The 16,084-nt window shown below is 34.1% G+C and overlaps 1 protein-coding gene across 1 annotated transcript; it reads right to left on the reverse strand.

Moving 5' to 3' along the window:
• Nucleotides 1–3,374: 3,374 nt before the first annotated feature.
• LOC148880444 (transcription factor MYB1-like) lies at nt 3,375–5,095 on the reverse strand. The gene is made up of 3 exons (XM_088966997.1): nt 4,705–5,095; nt 4,379–4,508; nt 3,375–4,251 (listed from the first exon to the last, which is right to left on the reverse strand). Exons 1-3 carry the CDS (start codon nt 4,835–4,837, stop codon nt 3,642–3,644), a joined length of 873 nt encoding a protein of 290 aa, XP_088823123.1. The 5' UTR covers nt 4,838–5,095; the 3' UTR covers nt 3,375–3,641.
• Between the last annotated feature and the right edge of the window lie 10,989 nt (nt 5,096–16,084).

Genomic DNA, 16,084 nt, shown 5'->3' on the forward strand with positions numbered 1-16,084 from the left:
TTGATGTTCATTTTTTTTTTTTTGTATTTTATTTCGGTTTAAATGAATGTAGAGAACACAGGTAATTCGAAAAAAATTAGGAAAAAAGGTTGTTTGAAAAAAAAAAAAACTTTTAGAGGTAGTCGCGACTGCTGCTAAAGAAATTCAAGATTGCCGCTAAAAGGCATGCGCCAAACTTAATAGCGGCAGTTGCATCTTTAGCTGCAGTTTTACATTTATACCAATAGCTATAAAAACTGCCGTTAGAAACTTATAGCGGCACTTTGCAGACTGCCAGTAAAGTTTCTAGCGGCAGTTTTAGGGACTGCCGCTAAATGTCATTTTTCTTGTAGTGGAAGTACCCTTTCCAAAGGGCCTTGTGGGCAAGAGCTCAGTCTCCAAGGTGGTTGGCACATATGCATTCATGTATCTATCATAGTACATAGCCAGCCTCATTGAAAGCGAGGCTTTTCAGTGTCAGGTTTCCTTTGTTGTCGTAGATGTGGTCTTTATGGAATTGGCAGTACTTGTACGATTATTCTTGTTGCCTTGGGACTTTAGTCTTTCTAGCCACTTGACCAAGCGGTGGTTGTGGATTTGCATTAGGACTTTGGTTCTTGTTATGTTAAAGGGAGTAAAGTTCCTAAACGTAAGAGGTGGACCCTTGGCTTGCAGTCTTTACGATGGTCCAACCTCTTCCGATTGTGGCCAAAGCAATAACTGACACAGTCCTTTCACTTCAAGTTATAACTTTTTTGGCCTCTTAGTGGTGAGACTGAACCTCTTCGGCGTTAATATACTTATATGCCCAGGTGAGGAGCTTGGTCATGTCTCAGGGTTGTCTTCTCCGAAAAGCTAAAGCTGGAGGCTCACGGATTGTGCATCAGGGTAACCATAGTTACTAATTGGTTCAGGTTCTGGACTTGGATGGACTCTACATTAAATCGCTCTAAGAACTCCCTGAGGGATCCATTGTTTGGCTGTCTCAATTACATGAGGTCGGCAACCATTTTCTAATGTTGCTGATTGCTAGTGAACTATGCTGAAAACAGATCTTCATTTCGGTCTTAGGTGCCGATGGATTGGGGGGTAGTGCCGAGTACCACTGTCAAGTTGCTCTGTGTAGGGTAGAGTCAAATGCCTTGCACAACAGTGTGCCCGAGGCCTTGTGTAGGAGCATGGTTGCCTTGAACCTTTCCAGGTGGGGTCGTCATATTTCTCGAAGTGTTGCAGCTTAAATCCATGAAGAAGGAGCTCGTCCATAATTTGTTGTCAGAAGATAGGCCCTTGCTGGGCTGAGCTCCCAAAGCGAATGCGTGGTAGTTGAAGTGACTCCTTTTGAGCTCATTTAGGCGCTCCTGCATATCTTGAATTTCACTACCAATGTCACCGAGCTCAACATGACATGTGAACAATGCTGTTGCAGCTATTGTTGGTGTCCTAGGGGCCACACGTGCTGCTTGGTTGGTATATAGGTTCTGGAGTGTTGGGCTCCTCGGGAGTGAACGTTCTAGGCTTAGTTCCAGCTTTTGGGCATTGGAGTCAGACTTCCGAGGCAAGGGGTGTTGCTCACTCTCTTCATTCTGTCTTGTGTAGTCTTCTTGGTGCCGTTTGGGGTCCTCAACAAGAGGATCAACGTGAGGGGGCACACCATCACAGTTAGGGAGATCAGCCACGGGAGGCGCTGGAGGTTGTGGTATGTAGACCTGTTCATGGGCCGGGTAGCCTGATGATCCGGCCCGGCTCGGCCCGCACCCCTGTTCGGGTTTGGTCATGTAATTAGGCCCACGGGCCTGACCTCGGGCCTAATACAGTCGGGCCGGGCTCGGGATTTGTCAAAAAAGCTCGGCCCGATTCAGCATTATATATTTTATAAAATACATAATATGTATTTTATATATTATATAAAATATATAAATAATATAATATTTATTGAAATATATATATATATTTATAATTTAATATATACATTTTTTTTATTTTTTTCTTTATAATTTCTCTCACTCACTCTCTCTCTCTCTATTCAGCCGCTTCAACAATAATAACATGGGATAAATTTCGGGCTCAGGCCCAGGCCCGGTCTTCGGGCTTTTTATGAGGGCTGGGCTCAGGCCCAAGTTGTAGGCCCGATGGTCAGGCTAGGCTCGGGCTCAGGCCTTGGAAAAATCTGTTAATACAGAGTGAAAGCCCGACCTGAGCCTGGCCCATGAACATGTCTAGTGGTATGCACAGCCCTAGTGCCTCCATCATGGCAATGATGCACTCAACCTGCTAGAGTAGGGAATTGAACTACTCTTGGGTTATTGGTTGCAACTATGAGCTGCATGGGGTGAAAAGGGGCATTAAAAGTGAGACCCGCGCTCGATGGGGATTGAGTGCTAGAGCGGTTGGAAACGTTCTAGGGAGGCATGGTTGTTGGCGTACAAGAGAGAGAAGAAACTAGAGGCTTTTTATGTAGATTTTCATAAATGTGCCAATCTGATGTAGTCTGCATTGAGGTGAATGAATAGCAGATAATTGTCCTACTGAAGCTGAGATGGATATGCTGCGATAAATGATTTGCACTGAAGCGGAAATGATGGACGAGGTGGTGACAGCTTGACGACTTACAAGAAAATAAAGTCAAAGGCCATGAGGTGGTTCCCAAGGGCACTATTACGCTCAAGTCAGTTAGGCAGTGAGGAAGTCGGCTAGGCGAACTGTTTGGGACAAGCTGGTCTTAGCTGATGAATAAGCTAGAGAGCATAAGGGGTATAGTGGTCGGAAGTGGAAGAAGAAAGTCGTACCTCAATAAGATTGCCTTAAAATTTAAATGCTTGGGGGAGCAACGACACTCCCCACTTGTGGAAACACGTGGCTTGACAACCCTTCTTCATTTGGGGAGTTGCGAAGGACTCGCACTTGTCGTTCTGCCATAAAACCCAGATTTCCTACTCACCTTTTCTACCCGCCTAAATCGCAGCTACATATCTCTCTCTCAATTCATAATAGAGATATGTGTGTGGTTGCAATTCACAGGCGGGTAGAAGGTAAGTAGGATAAGTGAATAGGAAATTTCGTTTGTCTGCCATGTGCTCGTGTTCACTGGGGTTATCATTCTGTCATGCAACCAAGTTGGGGCACGACCCCATTAACTTTAGGTCATTTATTTAAATCAGAATGGTAATTTAAATATTTGCAAGAAACCTCGGGTATTCAAATAGTTTTTCCTGGAAAAATTAAAAGGTCCCAGCCGATGATGATGAAGTGAAAGAATTAATGGAGATATGATTTGTCCATCACAATGTAGCAAGAGAGATGACCGTCCAGTGGTTTTTGTTTTTGCTTTAACGTGAACGTCAATCAAACTACAGGCAGGCCTTGCTTTGCCAAACTGACGGAAAAATAGAAGCGAGTCTATGCAAGATTCTCCACAGTAGGAGATAACCCAGTTAGAGTTATCAGAAAATTTATTGAAACGCTCTCCACAATAAGGGTTCCCTACTAGCTATTGTTATTAGATCCGCACTACACAGAAAAAGCAAACACACTACATTCGCCTGTGCAACTAATTAATTAGTGGCCTGTTATTTGTTCAGGGCGGAAGAACGAAGTTACCAACAACAATAACTGCCTTTGAACTACTGTGGTAACAAATTATCATCGCAATCAAGATAAGTCTCCTAAGATCGGAGGTCCGAGACGACATCGTGTTTAAGTTTAGCACAGTCTTTTCCCCTTATTTCCCACACCAGCAGTTCGTCAGGGTAAAAGAGAGGTTGGTCGGAAGATGGAGTTATGTCGTTGCAGCAGCTGATCTCCCCCACCAATCCATTATCGTAACGGCAAAGCTGGAAAAAGTCAAAGTCAGAATTGAGGAGATCAGATGGACCAAACTCATCCACATTGAGATCCATCATAAAATCCAGTGAATTATCTTCCTCAGGAATGAACGACGACAGCCAGTCATTGGATTCTAAGTCCATTGCTGTGGAGGTCGCAAAGGGTTCAACCAGCTGGTTATTGCATGGTGGACTGAGAAAAACTTTGGTGCACCTCACTGCCTTGGGCCGAGCTACTCGCGATTCCGTATTGGGCGTCGGTGATGGCTCGATTGGCTTCTTTTTCTTCTCGTTGTCGTCGTCGTCGTCTTTAGACACGTTTGAGTGCCTATGAGTAGAAGAAGTTATTGTTTTAGGATGGTCTTGCACCTTCTTTACTAATTTAGTATTCCAGTAGTTCTTGATTTCATTGTCTGTTCGTCCAGGAAGCCTCCCTGCTATCAGCGACCATCTGCACATTATAACACACCCAATTGCTTTAATTACAGTGATGATGATCACGTACACAAAAACTAATTAAACTACGTAGAAAACCCAAGTTAACGATTATTAGTGGTATATATTCAGGTCGATACTACCTATTCCCCAGGAGCCTGTGAAGCCTGATGATGAGCTCCTCTTCATCATGGGCTATGTTCCCCCTCTTGATATCTGGTCTCAGATAATTCAGCCAACGAAGCCTACAACTCTTTCCACATCTCTTCAGACCTGGATTAAATATCAACAATTCGAATAAATAAAAAGAAAGTGATTCTGAATATTATGGAGTAATTAAAAAGAAAAGAAAAAAAGAACCCAAATTGAATTGAATCCACATGACATTATATTATTGGGTTCATCTTGAAGATTTTTACAACTCATCAACAACGGAGCAAAGCAAGGTGGTTGGGTCTTGATAGCTCACCTGCCTTACTGGGAAGGCCTCTCCATTTTCCTTCACCATGGAATTTAATGTAATCCATGAGGACTTTGTCTTCTTGAGCAGACCAAGCTCCTTTATTCAATCCGTCTTTGGAGCAACAAGGTCTTCTATCCATTTGGAGAGACCTGAGAGTTGGAAACCCCAAATCCCAATTCCCAAATGAGGGTATGTGTAAGCAGGTTCAAAACTACTTCTAAGTTGGTAGAGAGCAAAACCAGTGAGGGAATGCATATATAGCAGTGCTTCTTATAAGGTGCTGAGGGATTTCTACCTGGGCTTTCTCTTTGCTGAGGAAGTGGAAAGAGGAATTTATATAGAACTGCAACTTGGGTTGGATTAGCCCAAACCCAGCTTGAAAAAGTTGGGTTAGGTTGAGTTGAAATTCAGGTGAGAGTTGATAAGTATGAACCTGAACCTGCATGTTTAAATTTTAAAATATTTATATAAATATGTATTTATGCATGCATGTAAATACTTATGTATAATGTATTCACTATTCATAAATATACGTATATGCAACAATGCATTCATAATGTATATTTATATATATTTTATTATAAGTATAAGTATATGCATTCATTCATAAATACGGAGAGTTGAAAAGTTGTTCATAAAGCTGTAATTGGTGTCAGGCTACCCAACGAACGCCTTAAATTCAACGGTTGAAAACACTGAATAAGAAAAAAAAAAAAAAAAAGGATTGGTCCCCAATTCCTAAAGGGGAAGGGAAAGAATATTATTTTTGGAATTCATAGGAGGAAGACCGACCGCTGAGATACATTGCACCATTGAAGTATACCTATTTCAAGGTAGCCTCACGGGCTTGCCCAATAATAATCTTATAAATAATAAAAAGCATATTATTAATAGATATTAAATAATAATTTGTATTTGATGTGTGATTTTTTTTTCTTTTTTGAACTTAAAAGCTATGTTTGGTTGCAGTGCAATTTTATTAGTACTAATACAAATGTATGAGAGTGCAAATAAAAAGAATGCAAATTCTGATTTTATTTTGTCCTGGGTTTTGCTTTGTTATGTTTGGGCTGTGTTTGGTTGCAATAAAAATAAATTTGCAGTGATGCAAAATTATGGCAATGCAAATGATTTAAATTTAAACTCTGACCTATTTGTGTTTCAAATTTTAGATTTTTTATTTGATTGCAGTGTAAATGAAGTAAATTAGGACATGAAGTAGAATCAAGTAAAACCCAAAAAAAAATTAAACAAGAATACACTTTTTTTTTTTTTCATTTGCACTCCTATGCATTTGTACTAGCTAGTACAAATAAAATTGCACAGCAACCAAACACAGCCTTGAGGTCTTATTTTACTTCATTTGTACTGCAATCAAACAAACCATAGTTTTGCATCAATATAAATTTATTTGCCCTGCAACCAAACACAACCTATTTAAGGTGTATAATTGTATCCTGGGCAGCAATATTTTTTATGTGCAAAATGTGTGAGTGGATATGAACAAGTTATATCCATCTATCAAAAATAAAAAATAAAAAAAAAGAAATAAACAAGTTAAAAATTATGTAATTAGAAGAATAGGCCCTTGCTCTAGGCTTCGGGCTTTATATTAGGGTCAAGCTCAGACTTAAGAATAAGCTTGATACTTGGGTTTGGGCTTTGGTTCATGCCTAACCTAGACTTTTTTGTTAATAAATGATATATATTTTTTTTGTTCTTGTGATTTGCTTTCTTGATTATTATGTTGGTTGATTAATTGTGTATATGCAATCATGCTTGTTTGGGATGTCATGTGGGTTCCAGCTATTGGACTTGGGAGAGGGGTGCCTAGCCCCTTCTCTTTTCCATCCAAGTCTTATCCGGATTGGCTTAGCTAGTGCCTTGGGCGTTGGAGTTACTATTTAATAAAAAAATGTTTCTGAAAGTTATTCTCGGAGGCTCCATCATCTCCAATTCCTTTAACTGATGGGTGGCAACTCTAAATCAGTCCAAGTGAGTTGTTTCTCAATGCTCACAAACTGAAACATATGTTTAATTGTTTATTGAGAAATACTATGGCTGTGAAATGAGAGAAGAAGATTCTATAGTGGACCATGTTAGTAAAATGAATGCGATTGCCAAAGAGTTGGCAACTATTGGAAACCCTATTCCTAAGAAAATTTAGGTATCCACTATTCTCAATAGCCTCCCAACTTCTTAGAATTCAGTAGTAACAATTTTAAACCCGTCTAGAAGAGAAGTTAGCATAAAAAATATACATACTTTGCTAGGCTTAGAGGCTAAAAGGAAGAGGAAGAAATCCTAGCCATCATCCTTAATGGTCACTTCAAAACTAGCTAAAACTTCCCAAATGGCCAAAAAACCTAAGGGTAAAAATTTTAAAATTAATAATGGGAAGATATTTTATAAAAAGTTTAACTTTTCAAAAGGGTCCAAGAAAATTAAGGGAAAACATTGCTTTAACTATGGAAAACAAGGCTATACAAAATATAATTGCCCTAAATGCAAGAAGAATAAATCAAATAATGAAAAACAAAAATTGAAAAGAAGGATATTGTTTGTGTAGTTTCTAAGTCCAAATTTATTGATTCCAATTTTTTCTAATTGGTGCATTGATTTTGGCTCCTCTAGGCACATTTGCAAATCTAAAGAGATGTTTTTGAAATTGAAGGAAATGAAGACAAGAGAACACCGAATTTTTTATGGGAAACAACACCTATACTAATGTACTTAGAATCAGAAAAGTGAAGATTATCATAAATGAGAACATGAATTTGATTTCAATTTATGTATTGTATAAACCCAATTTTAGGAGAAATCTATTATTTGTACCTTTGTTAGACAAAAAGGGTTTTGATGTATGTTTTAGGGGAGGAAAAGTGACCATTGGGAAGTATGGTAGAGTGTTCATGTTTGGGGTTAAGTTTGATGGATTGTACTAGTTAACCATTAATAAAGTTGATGCTCATTCTATTTATGCTTATGCTTATCATGTGGATGAGAATGCATATATATGGCACATGAGACTTTGTCACATAAACAAGGATAAGATGATGAGAACGGGTTTTAATGGTTTAATTTTCAAAATAGAAATAAATTTTAAATATTGTGAACCATGCCTTAGTGGGAAAATGACTAGACCCCCTTTTAAGAAAGGAAAGAAATCAGAAGAAATATTAGAAATTATACACTTTGATGTCTGTGGCCCTTTCAATGTAAAAACACATAGGGATATGAAATATTTTGTCACTTTTGTAGATGATTTCTCCATATTTGGCTTTGTGTACTTGATTAAGAGGAAATATGAAGTATTAGAGAAATTAAAAGAATATAAAGCACTAGTATAGAACCTCTTAGGAAGAAAAATAAGAACTCTTAGGAGTGATAAAGGTGGAGAATATATCTTCAACCTATTCAATGACTTTTATAAACAAAATGGAATTACACATCAACTTACCTTGTCCTTAACACCATAACAGAACAGAGTGAATCAACGAATTAATAGGACTTTGTTAGATATGGTGAGATCAATATTGTCTCACCCAAGTCTAAGAACACACTTTTGGGAGAAGTATTAGGTACTGTTGTATGTATTTAAAACATGGTTCCAACTAAAGTAAATAGCTTAACACCCCATGAAATCCGGACTAGTAGAAAACTAGATCTGGTTAATCTCCAAATTTGGGGGTCTAGTGTATATGTAAGTCCTAAATAAGCAAAGAAGCAAGTTAGATAACAAGAGTTTCGGGTGTACATTTATAGGGTACAATGAAAATAGAAAAGGGTGTAGACATGTTAATCATAAATATGATTGAATAGTTGGATTAATAGAAAGTAGAGGTGTTGTATTCCTTGTAGACCAAATTGAAGATAATAAGAATTTCCTAACCTATTTGAAATAAACAAAGAGATTATAAAAGCAATAGAAGCATTTGACACCCTAAGTAGAATTCAAAGACAAGTTTCATCTAATAATGACACCCTAAGTAGAATTCAAAGGGAAAGATTCCCCCTATAGGAATGAAAAATTATACATGACTTAACTCAAATGCTATGTGATAGAGGAACAAGAAAACAAAGTATACAAAGTAATGAATCATTTTATGCTTTAAAACAATCCTATAGGATGTAGTACCATACCTTTCATGAAACAATATCAAAACATGGATCTATTCCTAATTCGTTTGATAATTGGCATTATTCTTTGAATAGTGGGAATAGTTTTGTTGTTCTTTCATTATATGTAGATGATATTCTCATTGCTGGTAAATGAAGTGTCTATGATTAATGAAACCAAAGATTGATTAAAAACCAACTTTGAAATGAAAGGCATTAGGAATGGCAACGGGGTGGGGCGAGGATGGGGAGCCACTCCCCATAGGGATCCCCACTCTCCATGATTTTTTATAATGCCAACTATTTTGTTTTTGTTTTTATTTTATTTAAAAATTAAAAATAAAATAATTAAAATTTACAACCCTATTAAAAAAAGATTCAAATATATTCAAGCATATTCAACCATATTCTTAAAAACATTAATATATATACATACATACATACATATATACATAGACATAAGCATACATATATATTAGAAAGGGCCATGGTCCCCGCAAGGCGGGGAGTGCTTTCCCCGTCCCCGCCCCATCCCTGCCAATGGGGATGAAAACTTTTCCATCCCCATCCACGTAGGGGGAAAATTGCCATCCTTAAAAGACATGGGTGATGCTAGTTATGTGCTTGGAATTAATAGGAAGACTAAAACCTTAACTTTTTCACAAGAGCATTACCTAAAGAAAGTCCTAAGGAAATTTAATATGAAAGATTTTAATGGAGTTGAAAATCTAATTTGTAAAGGAACCAAATTAAGTAGAGATGTGGTTCCCACCAATGATGAAGAAATATAGAAAGTAAAATATAAACCATATGCTCAAGCTATTGGCAGCTTGACGTATGCAATGCTTTTCACAAGACTGGATATATCATGTGTTGTAGGTATTATAAGTACATATCAAAGTATCCCATGTAAAATACATTGGAAAACTGTTAAAAGAATATTTAGATATTTACTGCTGACAAAGCAATTCAAGTTGACTTATCATGCAAATGACTTTGAGTTACTGTGTTATTGTGATTCTGATTTTGCAGGTGACCCGGATGATAGAAAATCCACAACTGAGTACCTATTCCTCTTAAGAGGAGGTATTGTCTCATGGACAATTAAAAAACAAAGCTATGTAACTAAATTCTCAATGGAAGTTGAGTTTATTGCATGTAGATTCACGACATTAGAAGTGGTTTGGATTAGGAGATTCTTGGAAGAATTTAGAGTTCTTAGTGTGCCAATAAAAGTTGATAAATCTGAAATCTGAAAAGTTAAAAAGATATTAAAAGTGTCTGAAATTTGAAAAGAGACAATTGTTTTTTCACTTTTTAGAGGCTTTAAATAAAGAAGGTTGTTTGTGTAGGATCAAACTTTCAACATCTGAAATTCACTGATTTTACTATTTGACCCCTATATTAAACTACTCGGTAATTTGAGTTCAACTTGTACTATTTCGTAAAAATAATTTATTAAATTCAAAATAATATTGAAAAATATGAATAAATTACAAAATAAAAAATAATTTATTAAAATAAGAAAAAATTAAAAACACATATAAATTTATAAATTAAAAATAAATTAAGAAAAGTTAAAATAATAATGAAAATAGTAATAATGTCCAGAAAGCAATAAAAAATATTTAATAATTAGAAAAATAATGTCATAAGGAAGAAGATGAAAAACAATAGACAGAAGCCGCCGTTTGTGGACAAGGAGGGGTGCCACATTGGGCTGGGGAAAATTTGGGGATTCCCCATGTCCAATGGGGAATGGGTGCCTCACCTCCAACCTGTCCTGTCCCCGGTGGTGAGGAACAAGAAGGGGTGCCACATCTCGTGCATCGCATGGCACCCCTCTAGTTATAATTACTTTTGTGATTATGATAATTCTTTTAAAGTTATAACATAACTTTGTTATTTAATCTATTTTTTTTTGTTTTTGAAATAATATATAAGATATGATTTAGTTATTAATATTGTTATATTTAAAGAATTAAAAAATTAGTTGTTTATAACATTATTTAATTATTTAAATAATACCATTATTTAAAAATTTAAAATATTAATTATTTATTAAATATAATAATTCATGAAATTAATTACAATTTATACTATTATTACATACTTTCGTTTTTAATTTTATAAAATATAAAATTATTATTCTAATCTTATGAAATCTTTTACATAATTTCGTTATTTTAACAATTTAATATTTAGTTATGTTAAATATTTCATTATTTAAACATTTAAATAATATATAAAATATTTATTTTTTTGTTATTTAAATTTTATTTCTTTCAAGCTATTATGTAATTTTAAGTATTTTGTTACATAATTATGTTGCTATTTTTAATATTTTGTTATTTAAATAATTTTTATTTACATTTTTAAAATGTTATTTAGTTATTAAATTGAATAATCCATAAAATTAAAATTTATATTGTTATTACATAATTTCATTATTAATTTCATAAAACTATAAAATTATTATTAATATGAATATTATTGATCCTATTATAATTATTTTTTGTGTTTTTAATATGAATATTACATAAGTTACATAATATCATTAAAGTTATTACATAATTTTATTATAATATTTAGATTATTGTTAAATGTTTTAATTGAAGCTTTTTTTACATAGATATAAATGAAGAGCGGGGAGAGGATAAATAGGAATTATAGATAATTTAGGAGATAAATGGGAATTAGGGAGAGATAGAGATAATTTAGGAGTAAGTGGGGGATAGTGCAACTCCTAGTGCTTCTAGAGGGAATCTTGCACCCCTTCTAGAATTGATCGATTTGGGTAACAGAGCAAGGAGAGGACTGCTGACATGGAAAGCTTTACTTTAGTATATATACTAGTCAGAACCCATGCGATGCATGGGATTTTTTAACCAAATTGCAAATTAGAGTTAATGGGCTTTTAAAGAGCCCTAGACACTTATAAACACCTTACCACAAAATTTCATCACAGATATCCCTCACTTAATACTTCATCACACTAAGATTTTAATTTGAGCTATCTCATGCACCAAGATATTCATTTCCCAAATGCCCTTGATCAAACCCCACAAAATGATCCAAGAGACCAATACCTCTAGAAATCCCATTGTTAGTGCCATATTTTTGTTTAATTTTGCATCGAAACCCCAATTTACCCCTAACACCTGATCAGACTGTTCCAATCCTTCCAAAGTACTTAAATATCTACCCCTAAAATTCCAACCCAAGATTCCCTTTCGAAACCTCTTGTTAGCCTGAAGCATCGACAACCTAAATCATCTTGATCCTAACACCTCTGAATCAATTAGACCATAGAATCAAACCCTTGACACACCAAAAACATCTACCCATAAATTTTCAACCTAAAATTCCCCCATTTGCCCCATAATTAAACAAGTATTCCATTTTGGATGCTTTTGTTGACCCAAATTTGCATGATTTTGGCCCTCCAAAATCAATCAGATGTTTCCGTAAGATCCTAAACACCCTAAAACCCTACCCACAAAAATTACATAGATAATATTTTATATTTTCACATAGTATACATATACAATTTATTTTGTAAATAATATATATATATATATATATACATATATAATATGTATTATAGGTGTCATATTATAATATTTATATATACAATACAATATAACTTAAACAAAAAACCTAGGTCCAAGCTTGGAATTTCTAGGCCTGGCTAAAAATGATTGCCCCTACTAGTAATTTGCCGTGAAAAGGTGAAATTACTTACTTCATGAAAAAGAGCGGAATTTTACTTTGCGTTGGGACCATAGGCTTGCCCTCATGAAAACAGCCTTGTATTACATTTTTTTATTTCATTAATTATTTATATTATTGCTTATTATGTTAATTAATAACTACAAAAAACAAGTTTATCAAAAAACCTATATTGTAATTATAAGTTTCCAAATACTTATGTAAGGTCATTCACTAGTTCAGTTTAGAACCTACATTAAATTCAATCAAGATGATTAGATACTAATAAATAAACATTAAGTTAAAAAGTTAATAATGTTTGATAAGTTAATTAGTAGTTAAGATATTATAATAATTTAATTAGCTTATCTTAATACTTGTTCAAGTTTTTAAATAATGTAGTTAATTTTTTTATTTCCTTAGTTTAACTAAATTCACTCAATAATTTCATTAGTTTAACTTAATAAATTAAATCGAGAATATTAATTAGAAGCTAGTGTTATTAATTACAATTTAACTATTAATTAATTAAATTTTAACTTAATATTATTAATTTGATTTATTATAAAATAACTTAACAAAATGAATAAATTTATTATGTTATCTTAATTAATTAATTGTGTTATTAAAATAATATATCATAATAGTTTAAATAGCATGACTTGTAAAAATCAGTTTATTGTTGTATTAAATCAAATTTATTAACTTCATAATTTATTTAGCTTAACTTAATAAATTAAACCAAGATGTATATATAGAAGAATTTGAGAAAGTTAAGGTAACAATAATTTATAAAGTCAAGTATTTATACAAGTTATGGTGAAAGTTAAATTCTATTTTTAAATTTTCCATGCCAAATGTTAAGTACTACATATAATACTTTGCCTATCAAATAATATTTAAATCTTCTTCACATGTTAATTATGATTAATACATTATTGCTTCATTTGAATCAAGCAACTTTTCCTTATAATCCTTTCAATATGTTTTTAGTATAAAACAATATTCATGAATTATATTGATATAGAACTATAATGGATATTTGTAGGGAAAATTATAGTCAAAGACGGTTGTATATTTAAATTTACATTGCTGTTTGGTTTAGAAACCAACAAAACTTTGGCAACTGGCTTTATATTTCAAATTATAAAATCCCCTGTCATGTCATCGGAGGCTTATGTGGCTGCTACCAACATGGGAATTTTAATCCACGTTGGACACAACAAAAAATTTATACCAAAATCAAAACATCTATCTCTCGATCCCTCTTTCTCTTAATCTCCCGCTCCTTTCGCCTCTCGATTCCTTTCTCCCTTTGTCTCTCTCACTCTATCAGCTTTGGTCTACAACCAAATCAAAATCTCTCTCTCTCCTCAATCTTTATAGCTCTCCCTTAGTCTTTCTCCCGCTCCCTCCCTCACTTTTTTATTTTTCATAGAAAAACTTATATGGTATTAATAAGTCCATAAAAGTTATAAGTTAGTCAAGGGACCAACAACTTGTACTATCAAGTTGGTGTAAATTTCATAGCCAAGAGTTTTTTTGTGAATTTTTATCAAATTGGGCTGAGGGAGTTAGAGCCATACCAAGTTGGTCTTATGTTCTTTAATAAAATTTGGTTCATACTATATAAGTGTGTAAGAAAAAAAAAAAGAATGATAGAGGGAACATGAAAGAGACTGAGAGAGAATGATAGCGAATGAGGGAGAAGGAGAGATCGACTGAGAGAAAAAATGAGGGAGAAGGAGAGATCGGCTGAGAGAAAAAATGAGGGAGAAAGAGAGATTAAACGAGAAATAGAATTAGAAAGATTGAAGGAGAACAGTTGAATGACAGAAATGGAGAGAATGAGAGAGATTGACTAAGAAAATTTAAAACCCTTTTCTCAAATCACATGGTCATAGAGACAACTATGAGAGTGAGAGAGTGGGAGGGAGATCAAAAGACAAAGGGAGTGGGAGAGAAAGTGAAAACGTTTTTTTTTTTTTTTTTAATTTTGAAATAATCCATGTTGTGTCCAATATGGATTAAGAGTCCCATGTTGACAATAACTACATAAGCCTTGACAGTGTTTCTTATAATTTGAAATGTACAATCAACTATCAGAGTTTTATTGGTTTCTGAACCAACCTACAACATCATTTTAAATGTTGAGTCGGATCTGGCTATAATTTTCCCATATTTATATAAGTCAACAAGTTAAGGAAACCCATAAATTAAGAAGATTTTATTTCGATGTACCATAGAAATAGAAAAAAATGTTTTTGGATGCTTTATTTAATATTGATTAATTTTCTTTTAATTTGGTTTGCGTTACTTTCTTTTCATAACTATAGTAATGATAATTTTTTCGTTCATGCATTATGATAAATTTTGTTTGACAGCCAATTTTATATTATAAATTTAGGTTATTATTTTATTTGATATTTTTATATATAAATTTGTTATTTAATTTAAGAGATTAATCATGTTTTATTTCTAAGTAATAACCAATGTTGTTGGAGATCTGTGCCCCACAAACACCCCATGCAAATCTCAGCATGCATTGGGAACATCTCTTGAAGTTGCTAGTGGGAGATGTTCGATATGCTGTGGGGCGCAGATGTATATTCATTTTATTAATACTACACTATTTGAAATGAGATTTTAATTTTTTTTTTTAAGTTAGCGAAGGTAACTAAGCTACCATTAGTGTTTTTGAGAGTGGAGGTAATTATCATTTGAAACACATATTTCATTTTTTTTGAGTGAGAATAATCACTAACCTTTATAAGGAAAGAAGCTTTTATTTGAAAGTGGGAATTGAATAATCAATTTTGAGATGTTTTTTCTTGAAAAGAAATAATACAACACTTATTTGAGAGAAAAGTTCTCTAATCTAAGAATTTTCTTTAATAAAAAAGATGCCACTTTTATCTTAATGACATACATTAAAGAGAATAATGGTATCGTAGATTGGAGAGATATAAGTAAAACTACAATATGGGTTGGCACGCAGCCCGAAGTTAAGAGTAGAGATGAGCTAGGCTGTGTGAAAAATCTAAGGATGAGACCGAAATCATGGTTTTTAAAAACGAACCGGTGACCGAATCAGTCAGGGTCCGGTTATCGGTTCAAACCGAATGGTCAGATTATATTGACAAAAAATAAAAAATTAAAAAAAAATTAAAAAATGGTCAAAACTGTTTGAACGTTTCGAACAGTTAACCGGCCAGTTCAACAGTTTATTGACCAAAATCAATGGTTTTAAGGAAAAATGAAACCAATCAGGTGATCGGTTCTTGGTTTTTCTGGTCTGAACATTCGGTCCGGTCCGGTTTTGAAAACCATGATCGAAATGGTTAAAAAGAGAGTTAAAAGTGCAGATGATAAAGAAATGAAGAATTAATGGAGATTATGATGTGGCCTATAGGGTATTACTAATTGTTAAAAAGCTGCATCCTCCAGCCCTCTAACATCCAGCTCATCCGGTCTCGCCCCATGGTATACAGGGACTGTAGACGAACAGCTAACCCTATGTAATAAGTCCAAAGTCCACTTGCTGCTTTAGCTGTCA

This window comes from Nelumbo lutea, chromosome 1, assembly GCF_056320005.1.
Source record: "Nelumbo lutea isolate HS-2025 chromosome 1, American lotus-T2T, whole genome shotgun sequence".
In the NCBI taxonomy this organism is placed as follows: Eukaryota; Viridiplantae; Streptophyta; class Magnoliopsida; order Proteales; family Nelumbonaceae; genus Nelumbo; species Nelumbo lutea.